Source organism: Phyllopteryx taeniolatus, chromosome 15 (assembly GCF_024500385.1).
Source record: "Phyllopteryx taeniolatus isolate TA_2022b chromosome 15, UOR_Ptae_1.2, whole genome shotgun sequence".
Taxonomy (NCBI): domain Eukaryota; kingdom Metazoa; phylum Chordata; class Actinopteri; order Syngnathiformes; family Syngnathidae; genus Phyllopteryx; species Phyllopteryx taeniolatus.
Window position 1 is genome coordinate 14,559,245 of NC_084516.1, and position 25,454 is coordinate 14,584,698.

General features: G+C 42.4%; 2 protein-coding genes across 7 annotated transcripts in view; one reads left to right on the forward strand and one right to left on the reverse strand.

Annotated features, from left to right (window-relative positions):
- Positions 1–1,651: 1,651 nt before the first annotated feature.
- Positions 1,652–7,238, reverse strand: esm1 (endothelial cell-specific molecule 1). Its single transcript, XM_061747481.1, is given in 3 exon segments — positions 1,652–4,144; positions 5,844–6,249; positions 6,252–7,238. Coding segments are annotated over 3 exon segments (654 nt in total). The 5' UTR covers positions 6,270–7,238; the 3' UTR covers positions 1,652–3,914.
- Positions 7,239–9,778: 2,540 nt separating this feature from the next.
- LOC133465063 (probable E3 ubiquitin-protein ligase HERC1) overlaps positions 9,779–25,454 on the forward strand; it is a 77,423-nt gene continuing 61,747 nt past the window's right edge. For all 6 annotated transcript variants that reach the window (XM_061747462.1, XM_061747464.1, XM_061747465.1 and 3 more), the window contains exons 1-11: positions 9,779–10,104; positions 14,414–15,416; positions 15,640–15,735; positions 15,800–15,982; positions 16,480–16,692; positions 17,291–17,389; positions 17,464–17,560; positions 17,638–17,781; positions 17,859–17,986; positions 22,579–22,723; positions 22,803–22,974. In XM_061747462.1, the coding sequence (XP_061603446.1) occupies positions 14,445–15,416; positions 15,640–15,735; positions 15,800–15,982; positions 16,480–16,692; positions 17,291–17,389; positions 17,464–17,560; positions 17,638–17,781; positions 17,859–17,986; positions 22,579–22,723; positions 22,803–22,974 (2,249 nt within the window). In that variant the 5' untranslated portion in view covers positions 9,779–10,104; positions 14,414–14,444. The remainder of the gene's footprint in view (positions 10,105–14,413; positions 15,417–15,639; positions 15,736–15,799; positions 15,983–16,479; positions 16,693–17,290; positions 17,390–17,463; positions 17,561–17,637; positions 17,782–17,858; positions 17,987–22,578; positions 22,724–22,802; positions 22,975–25,454) is intronic.

Here is a 25,454-nt window from a genome sequence, read left to right on the forward strand (position 1 = left end):
TTAAGTTAAACAATGGCTCTAGACGATTAATCAATTATCAAAATAGTTGATTATTTTTGATGATCGATTAGTTGTCACTTAATCGACTATTTGTAACACCTCTACTAATATTTTAATATGATTAAAGATGTACAATATGTATACTTTATATATTCTTGAATAACACGATACTTTTTCTGATATATAAGATATATATATATATATATATATATATACAAAAATATTAAAATATATTTATATTCAAATATTACATCTTAAAAAATACTATTCTTAGAAAAGAAGAAAATAGTAGTACATAATAGTAGTAATAGTTTTTATAATGAATGAATAAAACATTTAGAAAAATATTTGAAACAGTATCTAATATTTCTGAATATTTTAGAAAACATTTTCTGAATAACATACAGTATTAGAAAAGAATGATTTTTAAACCATTTCAAATATTCTTGAATATTCCTTCAAATAAAAAAACTTTTGAATAAATAGTAGAAGCCATTTCTAATATATAAATATATATATTTTTTAAATACCATATTTATTCAGACTAACAGTTTATATTTTACAATCTATTCAACAATATTTTCAGTAAATATTAGAAATATTTTATATTTTTTAATTACTTTTTAGAATAACATTTTCCCAAAGGCGGCACGGTGAACGACTGGTTAGCACATCTGCCTCACAGTTCTGAGGATCAGGGTTGAAATCCCGGCCTCGCCTGTATGGAGTTTGCATCTTCTCCCCATGCCTGCGTGGGTTTTCTCCGGGGACTGCGGTTTCCTCCCACATCCCAATAACATCCAGGGTAGGTTAATTGAAGACTCTATATTGCCCATAGGTGTGACTGTGAGTGCAAATGGTTGTTTGTTTCTATGTGCCCTGCGATTGGCTGGCGACCGGTTCAGGGTGTACCCAACCTCTCGCCCGAAGATAGCTGGGATAGGCTCCGGCAGCCAGCGACCCTCGTGAGGATAAGCGGTAAAGAAAATGGATGGATATTTTCCCAAAAATATAATAAATGGCTAATAATATTTTAGTTTTTAAATAAAATATATCTGAAATGCAGAACAGTGGTTAGCTCATCTGCCTCACAGTTCTGAGGACTCGGGTTCAAATCTGGCCTCGCCTGTGTAATGTTTGCATGTTCTCCCCGTGCCTATGTGGGTTTTCTCCGGGTACTCCAATTTCTTCCCACATCCCAAAAACATTCACGGTAGGTTAATTGAAGACTCTAAATTGCCCATAGGTCTGAATGTGAGTGAGAATGGTTGTTTGTTTATATGTGCCCTGTGATTGGCTGGCGACCAGTTCAGGGTGTACCCCGCCTCTCGCACGAAGATGGCTGGGATACGCTCTAGTACGCCCAAAACCTTAGTGAGGATAATCAGTACGGAAAATGAACGGATGAATGAATATATCTGAAGCACTTTATAATAATTTTGAATATATTTTGGACTAAACCATTTAATTCAATATAGTAAACTAGTGAGACCATAAAATAGAATATGAACTAGAATGAAGATAAACAAGAATATGAACTACAACCCCAATTCCAATGAAGTTGGGACGTTGTGTTAAACGTAAATAAAAACAGAATACAATGATTTGCAAATCATGTTCAACCTATATTTCATTGAATCCACTACAAAGACAAGATATTTCATGTTCAAACTGATAAACTTGATTGTTTTTAGCAAATAATCAGTAACTTAGAATTTTATGGTTGCAACACATTCCAAAGAAGCTGGGACAGGTGGAAAAAAAAAAGACTGAGAAAGTTGAGGAATGCTCATCAAACACCTGTTTGGAATATCACACAGGTGAACAGGCTCATTGGGCCCAGAGAAGCCGGCAGCAGTTTCTGGATGTTGTTGATAAACGGCTTTTGCTTTGCATAGTAGCGTTTCAAGTTGCACTTACGGATGTAGCGCCGAACTGGATTTACTGACATTGGTGTGTGTTTCAGAGCCCATGTGGTGATATCCTTTACACATTGATGTCAGTTTTTGATGCAGTGCCGCCTGAGGGATCGAAGGTCACGGGTATTTAATGTTGGTTTTCTGCCTTGCCGCTTACATGCAGTGATTTCTCCAGATTCTCTGAACCTTTTGATGATATTATGGACCGTAGCTGATGAAATCCCTAAATTAGAAGATAAACATTCTATTGCCATACAATAATAGTATATAGAAATCAAATGTACAAATAATATTAATTATATAAAATTTCTTCTCAAATTAAAAATAAATAAAAATACTACATACTATCCCTTGAAAAAGTATTCATACCGCTTGAACTTTTTCACATTTTGCCACCTTACAGCCACAAAGGTAAATGTTTTTATTGGGATTTTATGTGATTGAGCAACACTAAGTAGCACATAATTGTAAAGTGGAACAAATGATCCATAGTTAAGCAAATAAAAATCGGGAAAAATGTGGTGTGCATTTGTATTCAGCCCCACTGCAATAATACTTTGTAGAACCACCTTTCCCTGCAATTACAGCTGCAATTCGTTTGGATTATGTTCTTTATCAGCTTTGCACTTCTTGACACTGAAATTTGTGTCCATTCTTCTTCGCAAAATAGCTCAAGCTCAGCCAGATTGGACAGAGAGCATCTGAGCATCTGCATCTGTGAACAACAAGTTTCAAGTCTTGCCACAGATGTCCAGTGGGAGTTTGGTCTGGGTCATTCTAACACATGAATTTTCTTTGATCTAAACTATTCCATTGTTGCGCTGGCTTTATGTTTAGAGTCATTGTCTTGCTGGAAGATGAACCTCCTTACCAGTCTCAATTCTTTTGCAGCCTCAAACAGGTTTTTCTTCCAGGATTGCCCTGTATTTAGCTGCATCCATCTTCCCATCAACACTGACCATCTGCTGAAGCATGATGTTACCACTACCATGTTTCACAGTGCGGATGGTGTGTTCCGGGTGATGAGCAGTGTTAGTTTTTCTGCCACACATACAATAGCGCTTTAGAAGTCGGCCAAAAAATTCAACTTTGTTCTCATCTGACCAAAGCACCTTCTTCCACATGTTTGCGGTGTTCCCTTCATGGCTTCTGGCAAACTGCGAATGGGACTTCTTATGCCTTTCTTTTAACAATGGCTTTCTTCTTGCCGCTCTTCCATAAAGGTCAGGGATCTGTGGGGTGCACGCGTTGTCCTGTGGACATATTCTCCCACCTGAGCTGTGGATTGCTCCAGAGTGACTATGGGCCTCTTGGCTGCTTCTTTGACCAGTGCTCTCCTCGCTCACTCTATTAGTTTAGATGGACGACCATGTCTTCATAGACTGTTTACTAATTAGGTGACTTCTGAAGGCAATTGATTGCACTGGATTGTATCTTGGGGTATCAGAGTACAGGGGGCTGGATACAAATGCACACTACACCTTTCAGATTTAGATTTGCTTAAAATTTTCATTTTCATTCCACCTCAGAATTAAGTGTTACTTTTTGTTGGTCTATCACATTAATCTCAACAAAATACATTCAAGTTTGTGATTATAAGGTCACAAAATGTGAAAAGGTTCAAGGGAAACAAATATTTTTTTAAAGCACTCTATTGTGTACATTTCTGCAGTATAGTCGCCTCGAGACAAAAGTAAATAAAACAATTTGATAACTTCGGTTTAATTGTAAGACCATTCTTTACATTGTTATATGTTTTATACAGTACAAATACAGTAGGGATAGATGACATATACTTCAATGACAACATGAAAAATGATACTCGAAACATTCTGAGAATGATGAGTAAAAAGGTGATATTATAAACCATATAAATAAAGTCAACATGCAATCAAGAAGATAATAAAATGAGACCTGTCTGTTCACTTATAAATTAATGCTACATTCCCACTGACTGAGAGATAGAAGGAATATATGAATGATTGAATGCACTGGTCAGCGAGGGTTGAGCCGCTTTGGAGTGCTGGATATATTTACTGCCGGTGGATCGGACTCCTGAACATCTCCTGAGCCCTCCTCTCCATCTTGAGGCTCCGCCTTGAGCTTGCTGGCCAGTTTGGTGAAGAATCGAAGGGTCAGACAAGCGCCTGTCTCCCTGTCACAAAGGCCGCCTTTGCAGCCGCAAATCTTACGGCACTCCATGCCGTAGGTGCCAAAGTGGCAGTCTGCAAGGAGACAAAAACACTTACGTTCGATTGTTTATTTTTTAACCATAAATATTCTGTAAAAAAAAAAACCAAAAAAAGGCCATTAGAGCACTTTATAAGGTACACTTGCACTGAACTGTGTTAACTATGCCTTGACTGATTTGTATACCAATGCAATCTACAACCACAATTATTGTTATCGGTAAACCAATATCTCACTGTTTCCAAAATTTTACTATTTTTAGAGAATATTTGGGGGAGGGGGGGGGTATTAGAAACAATGTCTATATGTTAAAATATTTTGGTGGAACAAAACATTTGGAGTAAAATATTAGAATGTATTTTTAATATATTTATTTATTTTGAGCACTTATGTTTTATTTTTTTTTACTAAAACATAAATTATCCAATATATTTTTTTAAATATCTCATTATTTTTATGTTTATTTTTGAATTAAATACATTTGGATTCAAATAACAGCACGGTGGTCGACTTGTTAGCACATCTGCCTCACAGTTCTGAGGATCCGGGTTCAAAGCCGCCCTCACCTGTGTGGAATTTGCATGTCTCCCCGTTAATTGAAAGCTCGAAATTGGCCATCGGTGTGAATGTGAGTGCGAATGGTTGTTTGTTTCTATGTGCCCCGCGATTGACTGGCGACCAGTCCAGGGTGTACCCCGCCTCTCACACAAAGATAGCTGGGATAGGCTCCAGCAATATATTTATTAATATTTGAAAACAATATGGGGCAATAAAATATCCCAATTAAAATATGAGAATTTGTTTCTTATCATAATAGTAAAATTATTCAGGATAAATACATTTGAAGCTTTTTAAAATATTTTAGAATATCATTTTTAATGCTATATTTTATATAGAACGAGATTCAAATATTTTCTAGAATACTTCAAATAAAATATTTTTGAATTCAACATTAGAAAGTGAAATATGTTTTATAAGATGAATTGTTTTCCAATAAATATTAAAATACTTAAAAAATATATTTTAGTTTTCTGTAAACTGAACACTTATATTTTAGACTATTTTTAAATCAATCATATTTGGTGTCAATAATTACAAGCAGTTTCACATATTTCAGAATAATATGGGGGAACAAAATATTTTTAATGAAAATATTAAACGCTGTTTTGAGTACTTTAGAATATCATTCATTCATTCATTCATAAAAACTAATTATTTAATTGAAATACACAGTCTAGATTTCTTTATAAAATTCTTAAAAAGAAAAGAAACTTCATAATACGTTTTAAAATGTAATATATAGGATTAGGAAATGAATGTAAATATTAGACAGCGTTTCTAATACTTTTTTAAAATTTGTATTAAAATATCAGTCCAATAATCCTACAACGTGTTTTGGAATCAAATAGAAACATCTCGTGTCCCTCAATACTGGAAACTACAATCATAATAATTAAATGTTCAATGTTAAAGGAACAGTACCAAAAAATAAGCATTACTTTAATTTTGAATAGGCATCCTTTTGTGTTTCATTAGATTGTACACGTGTCTCTATTAAAGTGGCCGCACATGTGCGCAGTTAGCTTCATAAAGTTAGTGGGATGGCGCAAGTGTGTCTAACTGACGACAAAAGTCAATGGACCGAAATCCATTGGATTGACCCATTGATGTCAATAACACGAACTACAGCCTGCAGTGTTTTGGTGCAATGTATCCCGTGCAGGTTAACGTTACCTTTGCACACGCCGTATTCATCCCCGTAGTCGTCCTCGTCCTTGTAGAACTCGCAGAAGAGGCCCGGTCCGCACTTGACGCCGTGCATGCCGGACACGGTGCGGTAACAGTGCTCCCCTCTGCCGGCGGCGCACACCCGGCAGCAGCCGCAGTCGTCCAGCACGGTGCGCGCGCAGGCGAGCGTGGGGCCGCAGCGCCCCGTGTCGCACCTGTCCGGACAGTTGACGGCGTACTTGACGCTGGAGCCCCACGCCTGGGCGTCGTGGGCGAGCAGCGTGGACAGCACAGTGACCAACAGCAGAGACATGACGGGGGTTGCTGAGGATGAGGTGGTGGTGGTGGTGGTGGTGGTGGTGATGATGAGAGGCTGCGGTGGTGGACGAGCGCCTCTGCGCGGGACACGAGTGGGAGTGAGGAGGCGAGCATCGGCCGGAGAGCTTTTCACGGCATCCAACAAGTTTGTTTTGCACTTCGCTCTTGTCAATTTCCTCATTCCGCTCCTTTTTTTAGAGATCCGGCGTGGAAGTGGGATTAGCGCCGAGCCGCCATCCAGGAACTGAAATCCCCGTGACCTCATGCCACAAGTTATCTTTGCTTTGTTTTTTTTGTGGGAGACAAGGAACCGCGCCGCCAACACACGTCATCCGCTCTGCATGTCATTGAACCAGAGGGTGCTGTTTTTCCAGCGATGCACAACACAGTATAAAGAGTGTTGTCATTAAATTGGCCCTATTTTGGGGGTGCGCAAAATTAAAAAAAGAATAATGAGGAAAACAAAGTGAAAATAAGGCCATTGCAATAGCCTGAAATAATTGTGCGACATTTCCAACCTAATCCCTCAATCAAATGGGTTTCCTCAGGGGAAAAGCATGAAGGTGCGCAAAATTTCCTAGGTGAAAAAAAAGTAAGACAGTGGCACACTCTGAAAAAAGTTGGGTATTTCCAATTTATATTCTATCACTCAAGGCATTCCGGGGTACACTTAGGTGGATGGGGCTACAAAAAATATTCCAAAGTGAAAAAAAGAAAAGAAAAAAAAATCCAGCGTGACAACAAGTGTGATATTCCCTATTTACACTTCGACAAGGAGTTGGGGGGTGGGAGGGTATGCCAGGGTGGACAGTTTCCCCAGGGCCAAAATTTGGGGCCTCACAAAATTTAAAGTAAAAAAAACAAACAAAAAAACCTGGGACAGTGTGACATGCTAAAACAAGTGCCATACCTACACGACATTAATCAAGGAGTTAGTGGGTGTGCCAGGACAGGTTGTTTGCATGTCCTCCCCGTGCCCGTGTGGGTTTTCTCCAGGTACTCCGGTTTCCTCCCACATCCCAAAAACATGCATGGTAGGTTAATTGAAAACTCTAAATTGCCCCTAGGTGTGAATGCGAATGGTTCTTTGTTTACATGTGCCCTGTGATTGGCTGGCGACTAGTTCAGGGTGTACCCCGCCTCTCGTCCAGTCAGCTGGGATAGGCTCCAGCACACCTGTGACCCAAGTGAGGATAAGCGTTAAAGAAAATGTGTGTGTGTGTGCGTATACACACAGTATATCTCTCACTACGGTGCACTATTTGTATATCTCTTGTTGACCAATACTGGCCACTCATGCCAGAGTAGCATCTCCTCCATTTGCACACTGACTGAGGAGTATCTACAACATTTGCACAATCAAAATTGTCCCAGATTATCGTACTACTCGCTTGAAGTCTCGGGGCCCTTTGCACAATGGCCATTGCACCGGACTATTGCAATATCAGTCATTCGAACTGCTCTAAGTGCGAGAGGACTCTGCATCTTTTTGCACAATGGTCCAAACAAAATTAATAATAATTCTACCGGCATTACCAGATAACTAGCAACCCTTTATTGCCCAGTGACTGTTTTTCTCAATGTCTTTATGTCTCAAAAGTGTTCTCTGTCAATTGACTGTCTGTTGTCATACTAGAGCAACTCCAATTACTGGAGACAAATTCCTTGTGTGTTTTTTGGACATACTTGGCAAATAAAGATGATTCTGATTATGTTATATACAGTGGGTACAGAAAGTATTCAGACCCCCTGAAATTTTTCAATTTGTTATATTGCAGCCATTTGCTAAAATCGTTTAAGTTAAATTTTCTCCCCTTATTCATGTACACACAGCACCCCATATCAACAGAAAAAAACGGAATTGTTGAAATTTTTGCAGATGTATTAAAAAAGACAAACTGAAATATCACACACCCATAAGTTTTCAGACCCTTTGCTGTCACACTAATATATTTAAATGTGATCGATTTTCCCTCTTTTTTCAGCTTCAAAATGGTTTGCTTTTATCCCATAGACAGCTCTCTGGTCTTCATGTTTGCTTAACAGCAAATCCAGTTTTCACAGGTGAAACCCAAAGCCAAAAACAAGCACAATATAATGTTTAAGCAATCAATCTAAAAGGCAACACTTGAGCAACTAGAAACACCCATTAGTCACATGTTCCAATACTTCAGGTCACTTGAAAAGTGGGTGGCTTCAAGGAAAAGGTGAGTTGTTTAACACAGCTAGATGTAAATACCATGAAATCAAAGCTGGAATTCGGAACTTTTGTCTCATATTCATATTTTGATCTCAAACCCAAATGTCTTCAGTATCCAACAAAAACATAAGAATCGACCTTGCCGTTACAATACTTTTGGAGGGGACTGTACAAAAGAAAATTACATTTGACACAACACTATTGCGACACCTCTGACAACTACTGCGGCTACTACAACTATTAATAATAAATTGTTTTTATATAGCTTTTTGTAAAGATATGCAAAGAAATAATTTACAACTAAAACAAAACGAAATATATTTCTAATTTCTCATGAATACAGACAATTAGTTTCAGAAGCAACAATTTTTTCCCCAACTTTCTGATTTGTGAATATATCAAATTAATGTTAATTATGATCCTCAAGTAACCCTTGCTATAAAGAATGTTGGCTTATTACCGATTGGTCTTGTTTTTCTTTTGAATATGGCAGAGGCAGAATTATGCTAATGGGATACAGGGCTGCAGGTCACCCCAAAATCATCCATTCATTATCCCTACCGCTTATCCTCACTACGGTCGCGGGTGTGCTGGAGCCTATCCAAGCTATCTTTGGGCGAGAGGCAGGGTACACCCGGAACTGGTCGCCAGCCACTCGCAGGGCACACATAGACAACCTCGCACTCACATTCACACGTACGGTCAATTTAGAGTCTTCATTTAACCTACCATGCAAACTTTTGGAATGTGGGAGTAAACCGGAGTACCCAGAGAAAACCCATGCAGGGGGAGAAAACATGCAAACTCCACACAGGTGAGGCTGGATTTGAACCCAGGTCCTCAGAACTGTGAGGCAGATGTACGAACCAGCGCCGCCCAAAACCATTTACCTAATCACCATTCACAGAAAGTGCCTGTCTGTGATGTAGCAGTTTCCCAAAATAAGAGATTGGTTTTGGCGTGTTTAAAAAAGTCTAAGAAAATAAAAGTGACACTTGGATCTTTCGATTTTTCTGTATGCAGCCCTCGAAGGAAAACGTTTGGACAAGCCTAGTATACTTTGTGGCATTTTAATTTTTTTTTGGTGTGTGGGGATTTTAAAAAATAAAGGCTCAATAAAGGTTGGAAAACACTGTGCAGTATCTTGCGCCACCCCCCAGAAAACAAAACATGTTAACATATATATAAAATATAAAGTTGACAGACTAACCAGCACTCTGATGATGATATTGACGAAGATTATTGATGCTGGTGAAGATGAGGCGGAGTTCCACACTTTGAGACACAAGATGGCGGTAAGGTAGTCATCCGACGCCGGGCAACTTCAGCTGACACAACCCCAGAAGAAGAAGAGGAGGCGACAGGCGAGGGGAGGAGGAGGCGGAGGGAGAAGCCGGGGGGGTGGGGGCATGATATTTTTGTCCGAGTAGGAGCTCCCTCTTACGGGACAGGTAACGCTGACGACCGGCCGGCCTAACCTTCGAGCAAGCCAACATGGCAGCGGCGTCAAGCTACCAAACGTCCGAAATGGATCCTAACTAACATACATGTCAGCGCCTGTTGTTCGCCATCGTCACACGCCCGCCTGGACGTCACCGAGCAGCTGTCACCCAGCCACCGAGCAGCTCGCGAGGGGGGTTGGCTCGCCACGGACAGCCGCTGTGTTGCCAGCCCTGCCCCGAGTTAGCTCACTGGGGAAACCGGAGGAGCTAGGACTGCGAGTACACCGTTATCCATTGTGTTGACGAGGTGAGTCGCCGCAATGTCACGGGTGTGTTCGTGTATATCCCCCGGAAGGGGGTGGGTCATGTATTGCTAATGGACTAGACCATCAAGTCGGCTAATGTCATTAGCATGGATGCTCAGTGACACGCAGCTTTGCATGAGGCAGCATCTGGCTCAAGTCAACCTCAACCTATGCTGCTTCCATTTTTTTTTGGGGGGGGGGGGGGGGGGGGTTGGCCTGGCAACAGAGCAGCCCCCCCCCCCCCCCCCCCCCCCACAAACACTCCATTCCATAAAACACCCCCACCCAAAAACATCCAACCTTCGACTAGTGATGAAATAGTATGAAAATGTCATTGTTATTGGCGGCACAGTAATCTAATGTTTGGCAGGTCTGCATCATAATTGTGAGGTTCAGGGTTTAAATCTAAGGTTTGCATGATCTTTCCATGCTTCCTTGGGTTTTCTCCACGTACTCCGGCTTGCTCCCCCGTTCCAAAAACATACACTTTTGGTTCATTAAAGGCTACGAATTGTCCAGGCGGGAATGTTAGTTTGGTTGTTTTCTCTGTCTACCCTCCTGCAATTGTCTTGCGACCAATCTAGGGTGTGTAGCCTGCTTCTCGCCCAAAGGCAGCTGGGATAGGCTCACCCGTGATTCCAATGAGGACAAGCGCTATTAAAAATGAATGGCTTGATCATCACATTATCACAATTAGCAGTATTATCAACTCATTGCTAAAAGAAATGTAAACAACAAAATTATTAATTACAGATAAAGGCATGAAAAAACACTTTTTTTTTTCCCCCTTTAGAAATTGTTAACAGCGGCACCCAAAATTATCATGGCGCATCATGGCACAAAATGTACTTAAAAGTACTCTGATGACAATTTTTCAACTGTTTAAAATGTTTTATCGGCAGCACAATTGAATGAGTGAACGAGCACCTCTGCCTCACTGTTCTGAGGTTGGGGATTCAACCTGCTCTTTGCATGCTCTGGCTTCCTCCCACATTCCCAAAACAGGCATATAAGGTTGTTTGTCTATAGGTGCCCTGCGGCATATAGGTTAGCACGTCTGCCTCACAGTTCTGAGGTTCAGGGTTCGAATCTCGAGTTATACCCGCGCTTGCATGGGTTTTCCCATATTACAGAAACATGTACTGTATATTAGGTTCTTTGTCTATATGTACCCTGGGATTGGCTAGGGACAAGTCCAGGGTGTACACCACCTCTCACCCACAGTCCACTGAGATAGGCTCCAACTCACTCGTAACCCTAATGAGGCTGAGTGATATACAAAATGGATGGTTGGAGTATATTGGTCGAAATTGTCACGTTGAGCAGTATTGTCATGTTATTTCTTAAAGAAATGTAAACAAAAAAAATCACAGATGCACAAAAAAATAACTTGCCCATTAGAAATCGTCAACATCAGCAACTACACTGATCACACAGTACATGCAAGACTGAATGTGCACTTGAAACGACTATGATAGAAATTTGTACATGTTTGATTATTTCGATATTTTATCACTGTTTACCGGTAAACCGGTAAAACTTTTTACCCCTACCTTCACCTTACCAATAGTGCAGTTGAATGATGCTGCTTTAGAGACTGCTGGGCAGTTGGAACTATCCCAGTTGGAGCTTATGAGATCCAACTGTAAAGCGTGTACAGCCTGACTAGTGTAAACAAAACAAAAAAATAAAGAAGACTGACAACTTTTACGATTTGTTTTTCTCGCTAAATTGACAATGTGACACCAATCTTTTTTGTCAGTCTTGATGTCACTTTAAAAATGTACCGGTATATTTTAATAGTTACTTCATACGGAAACGATATGGCTAAACACTAATCTCCACACACAACCACTTGTGATGACTTCTATAACAAATACTTACAGATAAATATAGTTTTAGTAGCATTCTCACCCGTCATACTTGGAGATGTTAATTTTTCCAACTTCCCTGTTTTTTGAAATGCTGCATGAGAAATCATACAAAATTGTAACACCAATCATAAATACGGACAGTAAGGTAAAAAAGCATGAGACATTTATTGGTTATGCTCGATAACTGTTATGCATGGAATTTGGTGTAAATATATGACGTTATATCTTCTGTGTGAAATGTACTGGTAAAATGTTCGCTGTCAGTATACCCACTACATTTTAGCATATATTGACTATAATGTACAGACCGCAGTAATGTGAAACACAATTTGCTAGACATGTGATATGGACTAACTACCTATTAATCAAGGAGTCCCTGCGAATGCACCCCTATGGGGGGCACAATGCAGCCCTATGGATGACACAAGTCAGTGCAAACTATAGGCCGTCCCAAGCCAGGATAAATGCAGAGGGTTGCGTCAGGAAGGGCATCCGGCTTAAAACTTTGCCAAACAAATATGAGCGTTCATCCAAAGAATTCCATACCGGATCGGTCGTGGCCCGGGTTAACAACGTCGGCCACCGGCGCCGTCAACCTGCAGGGCGCCTGTAGAAATTCAGCTACTGTGGGTCGAAGAAGAAGAAGAGGTGGAAAGCGGGTTCTTTGGCAGAAAGAGAAGAGGAAAGCACAGAGCCTAGAACTGAATGTGGGGACTTTGAATGTTGGGCCTATGACAGGAAAATCTCGGGAGTTGGTTGACATGATGATTAGGAGAAAGGTTGATATATTGTGTGTCCAGGTGACCAGGTGGAAAGGCAGTAAGGCTAGAAGTTTAGGGGCAAGGTTTAAATTATTTTACCATGGTGTAGATGGGAAGAGAAATGGAGGCAGGGTTATTTTAAAAGAAGAGTTGGCTCAGAAGGTCTTGGAGGTGAAAAGAGTATCAGATCGAGTGATGAGGCTGAAACTTGAAATTGAGGGTGTTATGTATAATGTAATTAGTGGCTATGCCCCACAGGTAGGCTGTGACCTAGAGGTGAAAGAGAAATACTGGAAGGAGCTAGACAAAGTAGTTCTTAGCATCCCAGACAGAGAGAGAGTCGTGATTGGTGCAGATTGTAATAGACATGTTGGTGAAGGAAATAGGGGTGATGAAGAAGTGATGGGTAAGTACGGCATCCAGGAAAGGAACTTGGAGGGACAGATGGTGGTAGACTTTGCAAAAAGGATGCAAATGGCTGTAGTGAACACATTTTCCAGAAGAGGCAGGAACATAGGGTGACGCTACAAAAGCGGAGGTAGAAGCACGCAGGTGGATTACATCTTGTGCAGACGATGTAATCTGAAGGCGGTTACCGACTGTAAGGTAGTGGTAGGCGACACGGGTCCAAGCAGGTTGGAACGGGTGGAGGAAGGTGCCGGGTTTGTTATGTGACAGAAGAGTCTCAGTGGTGAGGCCAGCCATGATGTACGGATTAGAGACAGTGGCACTGAAGAGACAAAAGAGAGCAGAGCTGGAGGTGGCGAAAATGAAGATGTTGAGGTTCTAAATTGGATTAAAATAGAAAGGAGCTCATCAGAGGGAAAGCCAAGGTTCGATGTTTTGGAGATAAAGTTAGAGAGAGCAGACTTCGATGGTTTGAACACATCCAGAGGAGAAATAGTGAGTATATTGGTAGAAGGATGATGATGATGGAGCTGCCAGTCAAGAGAGCTAGAGGAAGACCAAAGAGAAAGTTGATGGATGTCGTGAGGGAATACATGAGGGCAGTTGGTGTTCGAAAGGAGGATGCAGGAGATAGGCTTACATGGAAAAGGATGACACGCTGTGGCGACCCCTAAAGGAACAAGCTGAAAGGAAAAGAAGAAGTCAAGGAGTCCCTGCTGGATCACTCTGTGCTAGAATCCTCCGAAATGTAACTACATATTGACTATTCTTAGTAAAGCCAGATGTCATAACTGCAGACAAAGGATTTATTGGAGGTGAAACTGAGAAGAAAGTCTTTCAGTACAATTAAAATATCATGTTTAATTTAATAACATGTCAGTCACAGATGAGGCTCTTTAAAGAAGTCACACCAGTATATTTGCTTAATTTGAAGTCCAGATAGTTAGTAGCTGGTTTTGTTTTGCTTGTGGGGGCTGCTAGCTAACTTGACTGTATCACTGTCTGTTATTTTTGTCCGTACTGGAAACCACATAGCCCTAGCGTTACGGTCAAAGAAGCATGTGTACATGCTTGGGGTTCCCTCAGTCTTCTCAGCTCGTGTCATGTTTGAGTTCTAGGTGGAGTTTCGGGACTGTGAAATCCCATGACCCGAGAATTCTCTTTTGACCCTTGCTCGTTGACAACTCATTTTCAAGTTTACTAAGCTCCAACCTGTACATCCTCATCCACTTAATGTAAGCTCACGCATTTTTCTCCTCATCTTTCAGGTGCTCGTCAAGGTGAAGATAATGCTCAGACATGATGCCCTGTGAGACCCATGTGTTGCTCAAGTGGCAGGAACACCTCAACAGCTCCTGGGCAGCCGAGGACAGTGTGCAGACGGCCACCAGGCATGGGGCGGCCACCCTTTACAGCAGGCTCCTTCACAACAAGGAGGTAGTGAGTCTGGCCCAGCCCATCCAGGAACTCGTGGGCCCTCGGCTGCCCGACTTTGAGTGTGAGTCCTGCGCTGTTGCGGAGAAGGAGGAGTATCTTTCATCGCTGCTGCAGAGTCAAAGATGGCTTGTTCGCCGCCTGCTGACGCAGACCCGCTACACGCAAGGTCTCCACCACAGGCTAGTGGCTCTGCAAAGGATTTTCTACGCAATTCACACCAAATACCACGACAATTTCCGTGTGCCGCTTCCCTCGCAGGCCGCAGAGAGCGGTGGGGAATGTGGGCATCTTGAGCTGGCCTCTAAGCCCTGCCTGCCAGGAGGGCTGCCCAAGGTCAAGTCAGGCATGGATGTTCTGATCGAGATGGGTGTGAGGACAGGTTTGAGCCTGCTCTTTTCACTGCTGCAGCAGAACTGGAGGTACGCTGCCTCTGTGCATCCCGAGTCAATGCTGTGCAACGACGTACTGGCTACTGCCTCCTCCGTGCTCACGTCCCTACCACCGCTCTCCCTGGCCAATGAGAGCAAGATCCCCTCAGTCGGGCTTGACTGCCTGGCGCAGGTGGCCGACTTTCTGAAGAAGACGTCTGCGAGCAGCGGCAGCGGCGGTGCCGACTTGACAGGTCGGAGGCTGGCGCTGGAGTTACTGCTTGGTCTAGCCATGCAGAGAGGCTCACTCAAGTTTCTCCTGGAGTGGGTGGAGGTGGCTTTGGCGACTTCCATATCCTCGTGCACCTCCACGCTGTCTTCCCCCTCCGCACTGAGCTCCCAGCAGGCAGCTGGTGTAGGATTTGATGTCATCCATCAAACTCTCCTTCAGATGAGACAGTTTTCGGTAGGTTACATTTTACCAAAACTTACCACGTTACGTTTATCCAACCTTACCACACCGCTGTACTTGGTCATGGTGACATTGTTGACATACAGTACTCATATTACGCAACTCGCTTTCATGAGCCGTGAGGAATTGGTGTGCTTCCTAGTTCCAAATCTGTTGCCAAATGTGAACGGCTTGGCAAGAAAATGCTATACTATAACAACAACATATCATCCTCTAGGGTTTTCTTGGAGACACCGTCAGTACTCCTGTGCTCCAGAAGGACACAGACGGACTTTGCCAACTCTCCCAGGCAGCCCTCTGCCTCTTTGAGGAGGTATAAGAGTTATTTCTTTTAACAACTGCTTTTCAGGAGCTCACTCTCTACCTCTCTTTTTCAGATATGTAACCTGGCGTCCTACTGCCTGTGCTCCTGCAGCGCCGACGCAGACCCTCCCGTTGCAGACCGCGATGCTGTGGTGGTGTACGTGTGGGGGAGCAACAGCAGCCATCAGCTCGCGGAAGGAACGCTAGAGAAAATCCTGCTGCCCAAACCCACGCAAGGCTTCAGCGATGCCCAAATGGTGCGGCTTTTAACACTATAATGGACCTTTGCCATGGTCAAAGGAATTGTTGTCCAACTCATAACCCATGCAATACTGTTCCCCCCCAGTCCCATAGATGAAGAAACGGGTGTGTTATGTCAGGAAAAGCCTATGGTGCAAAAATTGTGCTGGACAAATCATGCGAGTGACTCTCTGAGGCAACCCATAATGGAACAAGCCAAAATTCTACTATTTAAACTCCACCGTGAACTTCATCTTTATAGAGGACATGTCTGTTCTGCAGGCTGTGCATGTTGTGGAAATGATGTCTACCACGACACACAGCAGCTTCAGATCTCATAGTAAATAGCATAGTGGCATCACCTGGTATTTATTTCTTAAGGAGGCATGTTTCTGAGGTTAAAGTGTTTATTTTAAAGTGAATGATGCCCCGGCAATCAATTGAGGCACGACGTCTATGAGCACGGAGGCTACCATTTGTGGAAATAAGATCTGCATTCATTCCCTTCTTTCAGATTGAGGCCGGCCAGTACTGCACCTTCTCCGTGTCCGCGGATGGCGCCGTGAAGGCTTGTGGCAAAGGCAGCTATGGCCGCCTTGGTCTGGGTGACTCCAACAACCAGTCTATGCCCAAGAAACTGGTGCTGGAGCCCCACAGGAACATGAAGAAGGTGTCCTCCTCCAAGGGATCTGATGGTCACACCTTGGCAATCACCATGGAGGGAGAGGTAAGAGAATATGTGCAATGTTCTTCCAAGTTGCAATGAAACACAATGAAGTTGGGCCAACCGGACCCAATCTCCTGACGCCATGCTCCTTAAAGGTACACATACACTACAGTTGTTGTGACTTTTGGCGTGTCCAAGTATACAGTAATTGCACGTTATAAACCTCATTATACATTATAATTATATTTTCTTACGTTCTCTTTTACCTACAATTGGCTGGCGACCAGTCTAGGGTTAGCCAGTCTCTCGACCAAAGTCAGTCGGGAATAGGCTTGAGCACACCCGCAACCCTAGTGAGGATAGTTTTTGCACAATACTATCAAAGTGGACATAAAGTAGTCGTAATAGTGTTATAAAAAATATTTTTGGAGGCTGGAAAAGATTTATGGCATTTCAGTTCATTTTTAATAGGGGAAACTGATTTGATATTCAAGTAAATTAAGTTATGAGCTTGGTCACGGAATCAACGAATCAAACTCACAGGTACCACTATAGGTGAATCCGTGAATAGGGAATTTGATCACTGTTTATGGGTAAAAATTTTCATCCCTACTTCATTGTCAAATATGAGATTTTCAAAATACTGTACTTATTTTAGGTGTTCAGCTGGGGTGATGGAGAATATGGGAAACTGGGTCACGGCAACAGTGCTACGCAGAAATATCCCAAAATCATCCAAGGACCGCTGTCGGGCAAAGTGAGGAAACATGCTTTTTGGAGAATTGGGTCAAAAATGAAGTTTGAAATGCAATTTTACCGCCTTTATTCCAGGTTGTTGTGTGCGTGTCTGCTGGCTACAGGCACAGTGCAGGTGTGACCAATGACGGCGAACTTTACACATGGGGTGAAGGGGACTTTGGCAGACTTGGTGAGAGCCTTTATTTTTTTCATAATTCTTGTAGCATGTTAGCAAAAATCTGCTATCTTTCCTCACTCATAATGCAGGCCATAGTGACAGCCTGAGCCGCAACACGCCCACACTGGTGAAGGACATCAGCGGCGTCGGGCATGTGGCGTGCGGCAGCTCACACACCATTGCTGTGGCACAGGATGGACGCACTGTTTGGTCCTTTGGAGGAGGCGACAATGGTATTTTTGTCACGATGAACACAATTCGGTGGAGTTGCTGTGACTTGTGTGTTATAACATAGCTGCCGCCCTCGCAGGTAAACTCGGCCACGGCGACACCAACCGCGTGTACCGGCCCAAGATCATTGAGGCCTTGCACGGATGCATCATCAGGAAAGTGTGCGCTGGGAGTCAGTCATCTCTAGCGCTCACCTCTGCGGGACAGGTGAGAATCTGGCTCAGACATGGTTAAATTAGTCATCGGAGCGAAGAGAACATGTATAAAGAGTTCAGTTCGATACAGTTGGGAATGGTAAACCCTGGTGTGGATGGAGTTTCCACCACAGGGTCTGTAGCAGAGGTGGGGACTCGAGTCATTGTGACTTGGACTTGAGTCAACTGTTTTGATGACTTTACAAAGACTAAGATACTTGAGACATGATGACTTGAAAGATTTATTTACCTCTTCGTTGGTGGAGGACATGCATTGAAATGTGTTTTCGAGACAATAAACATTAATATATCTGAATAAAACTTTTGGTATGGACATTTGGACATCACAAGCGCATTGGACAAACCAGATTCATTGCTTTAAGTGTTTTAGCACAAGTGCTAATCTCCACAATTGTCCACAGAAGGCTTTTAAAAAGGTACATACATACATACATACAAAGTAGATAAAATACAAGGTTGTACATAGAGTACGTACAAGTTTAGTCCATATTTAGAATCAGTGTCATAGCAAGAAGTTTCAACATTAAGCATCTACATTTTCATGTGAGCATCTTTGCCCAGACATTTTTATAGTTACCTCCCAAAAATGTTAGGATCAGTCTCCAGTCTCAGCTCGCTGGGAAGCGAATTTCAGAGACTTTGGTCTTTTCCAGAGGGAATGGGGGAGAAAAGTGAGTGTCCAGGTGTGAGGGGTCTTTTATGATATCACTTGTTTTCCGCAGTAGTCTGCTAGTGTGTGCCTAGCCAATGTGGCGCCCTAGGTGAGATTTTATATGGTGCCCCCCTCTATCAACGATTTACATACTCGTACAAAAAAGTCAAATAGCGATAGTTTTTAACATTGCCTTTAATTTATAACATGCCACACAATTTAAAATATAAAATAAAACATTTTCTTCATTTTAGATTGTCACTGCCAAACAAATCATGCGTATAACTTATATACGTTTTATATACGCATTATGTATAACACCTAATGGGACAAAAAAAAAAGCAACAACTTGACCTTTCTCCCATTTCCCTCCTTTTTTCTTCTTCCCTGGGTTCTGGACAGTTTGGGTCATTTTTACATGTTTCCAGAGTTCGATGGGGTCACATCAATAAATTTGCTCCTACCCCAACAGAGAGCGAGCAGTATACCCATCAACTAGAGGGGGGAGTATTTAGTATTATCATTTGTAATAATATTAATTGGGCATTTCTTTACATTTGAATCTGTTTTCTATATTAAAATAACTCCATGCCATAGGCTTTACTGACATCTCGGGGTAGAAACAGCACACACCACATCTCCATACAGACACCACTGTCTCAAATGAATTTAGGGGGTGAATGAATTGTAGTCCAGCCCTTATGCATGCCTTGTCCATTTTCTTTTGGACATTTTTTGGACATTCCAACAAAGAATAAACTGTTAAAGTAAAGGTTTAGAGGGCTGAACTTTGGAGTTAAGTTAAACTTTAAAACCATGGCGCAATTTCCAAGTTATTAGAATGTTTTACGAGATAAGCAGCTCGTATTTGCAAAGAAATAATGGTTTGGTCTCTGGTTCACTTTGGTGGTTAGTTTGAATGTTTTTTGGGAGAAGAGCTTGCAACAGAAGCAGTATAAGCTGTTCTTTTCCTTTGATTAGACTAACCAGCTTCTCTTGACCTTTTCTCCATTCATTAAATGTCTGTAAAAATGGTGGTGATGGCACCTTGTCCCATCTTCTTTTTTGGGAAACTGAAAGTCTGATGGTACCCTGTATGGCCCTCAGGTGACTAACTCCACTCTTACATTGTCATAAAGAGATGGCCAGTCAGCAGGATCTAAAGGGGTTGCCTTTGAAGTTCCTTGCAGTTCAGGAGGGCTGACAGACAAGGGGGTCTTCAGGCTGTGGAGACAAGATCATGCCCACTGTGCTTGGGCCTTCACCTGCAAGCAAATTAAACATATATCCAAATGCTCACAATGATTTACAAACTACAATACATCAGGCAGTAAACACATCTGAAGCACAGAATATGGATCATAACAGTAATATTGTTCTGTTACATGAGGAAGAGAATCCAGTTGTATTATTTTTTTAATTATATATCATTTTGATGGGGAAATAATTATTCTACCTTTGTGTCCTGTAGACAACTTGTTTAAGCAGTCTAATGTGAATAGTATTTCAGTTAGCGATATTCCCTTGTATACTGTCTTTACCATCAAATATATTTTCTTATGCAACTGTTACCATATGATACAAGAATGTACATCCAATAACCCACTCTGCTGCTTTTACCACCCATTACAGGTTATTTCCTGTTTTTCGCAGTACATTTGCTGAACCATCTTGTGCAGCAGTAGGTCATGAGGCTCTCCTTGATCTGTAGAAGTTTATCAGCAGGTGTTGGGGGAACTGAGCTTGGCGTAGTTTATTGAAGAAGTAGAGTCTTTGACGTGCTTTTCCCGCCTGATAGGAGATGTTGGTGGACCAGATGTGGACTCGGATGAACTTGAAGCTTTCCATCCTCTCCATCTCCTCTCCATGGATATAGAGCACAGTGTCCGCAATGCTCTTGGATTTCTTGAAGGCCATGATCATCTCATTTGTCTTGGCTGTATTGAGGTCCAGGTTATAGATTTCACACCATCACCTAAGATGCCAGACCTCCTTCCTGTAGGCTGACTCATAGTTTTCCCTCATCATTCCTCCAAGGGTGGTGTCGTCATCAAATTTGACAAAGGTGTTGATGGGGTGAATGGGAGAGCAGTCATGTAGAAAGAGGGAGTAGAGAAGTACTGCCCCTGAGCTGTTCCCGTGTCCAGGATGAGAGGTGTTGTTACCCATCCTGACATTCTGCGGTCTGTTACTGAGAAACCCCAGTATCTAGGTGCACAGTGAGCTGCTGATGTCCAGAATGCTCAGCTTTGTCACCAATTTATGGGCTACAACTATGTTAAATGTCGAGCTGAAATCCACAAACAGCATCCTCACATAGGTGTTAGCATTAACCAGGTGTGTGAGGGCTGTTTGGAGTGCTGTGTTAATTGTGTCTTCTGTTGACCTGTTTGTCTATACGCAAACTGATGGGGATTGAGGTCATCGAGAAGAGTGTGCTTGATGTGAGACCAGATGAGTCTCTCCAGACATTTTGTGGTTATGGGTGTTAGAGTGACTAAGACAATAGATGTTCAGCCAGCTCACTGTAGTCTTCTTGGGTGCTGGGACAACGGTGGTTGATTTAAGGCAGGTGGGGATTACAGACTGCAGTAGTAAGATGTTAAAGATGGTGGTGAAAATCTATCCTCGCTGGTCTGCACATGTCTTTAGAACTCCTCCTGTCACTCCGTCTGGACATGCTGTTTCCTTGTATTGACAGTGTGGAATGTACCTGATGCCGCCACAGCTGGCTACCAACTACCTACCAACCTTTATTGCTCAGTGACTGTTTTTTTGTCAATGTCTTTATGTCTCAAAAGTGTTCTCTGTCAATTTACTGTCTGTTGTCGTACTAGAGCGGCTCCAACTACCGGAGACAAATTCCTTGTGTTTTTTGGACATACTTGGCAAATAAAGATGATTCTGATTCTGATGTTTGTGTATACCTGGTCCATAGTGTTGTCTTTTCAGGTTGGAAAGTTCACAAAAACCTAGGCAAGTTTTCATCGTTAAAGTCTACCGCTGCTATCATAACACTGTCTGGCTGTGCGCACATCTGTTTGTCTATGGCGTGCTGTAGCGGTTCCATGTCAAACCTAGCATTAGCTTCGGGCGGCACCTAGACTACGCTTATGATAGTCAATTTGAGTTCTCTCGGGAGATAAAAGGGTCTCTACTGTAATATAAGATACTGAATGTCCGGATAGCGGCAAATGTCCTTAATTGTGGCGTTAGTGCACCAGCAATTGTTCACATACACACACAGCCCTCCTCAGTGTTTCTTATCAGACTTGTTGGTTCTGTGCATTCCGAAGCTAGCATGACCTGGTAGCTCAATCGTGGAGTCCGGGAGGAAAGAGCCCAGCCAAGTCTCCGTTATTGCCATCACACACAAATCCATCCGGCGAGTGGTAATCCACAGTCTCAGAGCTTACATTTTGTTGTCTTGCGCCAAGACACTTGGCATGGCTGGTAAGAAGGCATGAGCATTTAGCTTAGCATTAGCATTAGCATTTAGCTTAGTCTTTAGCCCTGCTCTCTTACTCCTCTTTTGTTTCCTGTGTCGCCGTTGTCTGCGCCATTTCAGCGGGGGGATGGTGAAAGAGAGGTCCGTTGATCTGCAGATCTCCAACGGAGTGAAGTCCCAGTTGCCTTTGTTATAGAACAACATGGTAGTCATGTAGGCCATATGTAAAAAATGGTTTTCATGATAAAATGTTTTTTTATGCATGGAAACTTAAGGGACACCTTGTACTGCAAGGTGCCAAAAGGTTTTATGGGCCAGTTATTTTGCTACGCCCACAGATTTTCTCTAGAAACACAAAATTAACGGTGTACCGCACCAAACAGAACCAAACAATAGGGCTCTTGGTGGAAATGAGGCTTTTGTTGGTATTGCTATTACTGTCAAATGATAGAGTGATCACTTCCATATGTGTGGTTGATCCAAGGTGTTCGCATGGGGTTGCGGCTCGTGTTTAGGCTGCGGCTCCTCTGAGACCACCTTTCTAAGACCCCGATTCATAGAGGAACTGAGCTTCACCAAGGTCATCGACATCTCTTGCGGGGACAGCCACTGCCTGGCGCTGTCGCACGGTACAATAAAATCAGACTTTGTAACAATTCTTCCAATATCCCTCTCTTTTGTGAGTGTGTTGTATTTCTTTTTACGCAGAAAACGAAGTGTATGCCTGGGGCAACAACACCATGGGCCAGTGCGGGCAAGGCCATACCTCCACCCCTGTTACCAAACCGAAAAAGGTGCTTGGTCTTGAGGGGGTGTCCATTCAGCAGATCACGGCAGGAACTTCCCACAGCTTGGCTTGGACTGCGGTACCAACCGACAGGTAAAGACTGTCTTCAGTGAGGTATACACCAATAGCCAATTGGGCTAAATTTAAGCACTTTTTCTCCCTCGCAATCAAAGTCAGCATAGGCCCGGTTGTCAGATGTCTCTGAAAGATTATCCTGAGTGAATATACTCTGGTGTTGGTTTTTGCTCCCCAATCTACCTGAAAAATGGTTGGGTCGACAATCGTAAGCGTGGTACCTGTTTAATATTCAGTTTTTCAGTTTTTTACGTGCATCTCGAGTACAGTGTTACTATGCTACATCATGGGTCATCTATCGTGCCTCCCGCTATTTAGGGGAGAGCAGATTTTTAATACTGCTTGTGAGCGTTCACGTTATGGACATTTCAAACATACGAACTGTTCTGTGTTGGTTAAAACATTTTTCTTAATACTTCTGCAAGTCTGAATTGAGAGTTATGTACCTTCAGTGTAGTACCATGTTGTGCCGCAACATGCCAGCCAGCACTGAAGAGATATGCAATTTAATTAAGAGCAGAAGAAGAGGCAGACAAAGTTCCCTACTAAGCTCAAGCTATGAATGGGAATGAGAATAAACAATGCCTCTGAGTATTTTTGCTGCTACGTGTGTGTTAGAGTAGAAATTGTTTGGTTTATATTCAATTAAATATACATTTTTAATGAACAGCTATGCTAGTTTCAGTTAGCCCATCAATGGCGTTTTACATTATGTTAGCATTAAGCCAGCAGATTTTCGTTTGTAGCGTATATTTGTTTAAATAAAACATTTATTAATTTGGAAAAAGATACAAAGCAAGGCAAACGCCTGCGTTCACTTCCGGGTTAGTCTGATTTACGCTTTAAAGTTAATATAAATTGTCTCGTAAAGGGTCACCACGTCACTCTTTATATGTATAAAATTTAGGTGAAAAGCAACGACAAACCTTTTATCTAAATGTTGCTACATTTTATGAAATATGAGTTCTAGATGACAGAGGCTTACTTAAACTCAAAACACACACAAAACCCAACCAAGATCGGAATTTTACAGAATATTTAACTACCGGAACAAAATAACACTAATACTGGTGAAAGAAAGAAAGACAGGTGCACGAAAAGGGAAATAGAACATTGTGTGTTGTTGCTAGGCTAAAAATGAGCATGAATAGGTTGCAGCGTGTCAAGCTAGTACAAAGTTGGGATTTGTGTGGAGATAGTATTTTACCCCAAACTATAAGGCACTAATCTTGTACAGTCTAGCAACCACTGCTATGTTACTCACGAACGTAGATTTGCTGGTCTTTGGGGAGTGGTCTTTCTGAGCCCGTCTCAGGAGGCACGGAGACAGGTTTGGTTGATGAAAAAGAAATAAAACAACAGGCGAAAAAAGGGAAAGAAGTTGTTCTTCACATGTTCTGTGGGAGGTTGCGACCGTTTCTATTCCTGCCTTTTCAGGGACTTGCTAGCAACTTCAGAATGATCTCGCTTGGCTGGAAGCGTACCTGGTACTTTAAGTAGAAGCTGCTCTGATCGCCTACCGGTGGCCCACATAGAGGCCGCCAAGGGCCGCCCCATAGCTGGGGAGCAGCTAGGAAGAGCCAGGAAGCAAGGCAGGAGCGAAGAATGAAGAGAGTGAGGCGGCGGGAGTCAGGGGTCAAATACCCAGGGGGCATGTCGAAGAGGACCGAGGACCAGACAAGACCACACCCATCATCTTGAATCTAATCTACAATTTTGACCCATAAAATGGGTTTAAAATCATATATTAATATAAAACACTCCCAACTTTGTACTCTTTACTCATAGATCAAGCATATAGAATGACTGTTTAAACTTTAGTCTTGGCAAATCAACTGCTTATGGTTCAATCACATTTCATGCTGCTTGGGGTTTCAAATCAGGACAAACAGTTCTCAAAGTTTTGCAGCTGCACCGGTAAGGTTGACACTGACACAGACATCAAGGCATACTTTTGGAATATTTCTGCAGAGTTCTTAAAATATCAAAACAGACATTTATCTTTGGTTAACAAACAACTGAATGGAAGTTCATCGGTTGCAGTACTCTCAAAAGCCAGTGGGTGGCGACTTGCGTGGAGGTTTGAATATTGAGCAAATAGTTAATTGCTGTATTCGTCGATCTGTCCCTATTGGCTGCTGTCAATTCAAACGAAGAATAGGACTCGTTGATGACTGTAAACCAAGATTTCGAGGGGACTTGCTAATAATTACTTTAGGGTTCAGTCGGCGTCTTCTAGTGGCAGGCCCACAGCAGAGCAGCCTGGAAGAATGCAGCCCATCACGTGGAGGGGAGCTGGGGGGGGTCACTTTGACACCTCAGGTTGCGGGGAGCATGTCTGCTACACGTTATACGATATTATCTGGTTTGATTGAACACTTTGGTGTTTAAATATGGAGTGTTTCATTCTTTTTTGTTTTATGTGTCATTTTTACAATAAAGTTTAGCTGGGAGTGACAAACAACTTGAAGCAAGCATGCTCAGCCCCTTATTTTGAG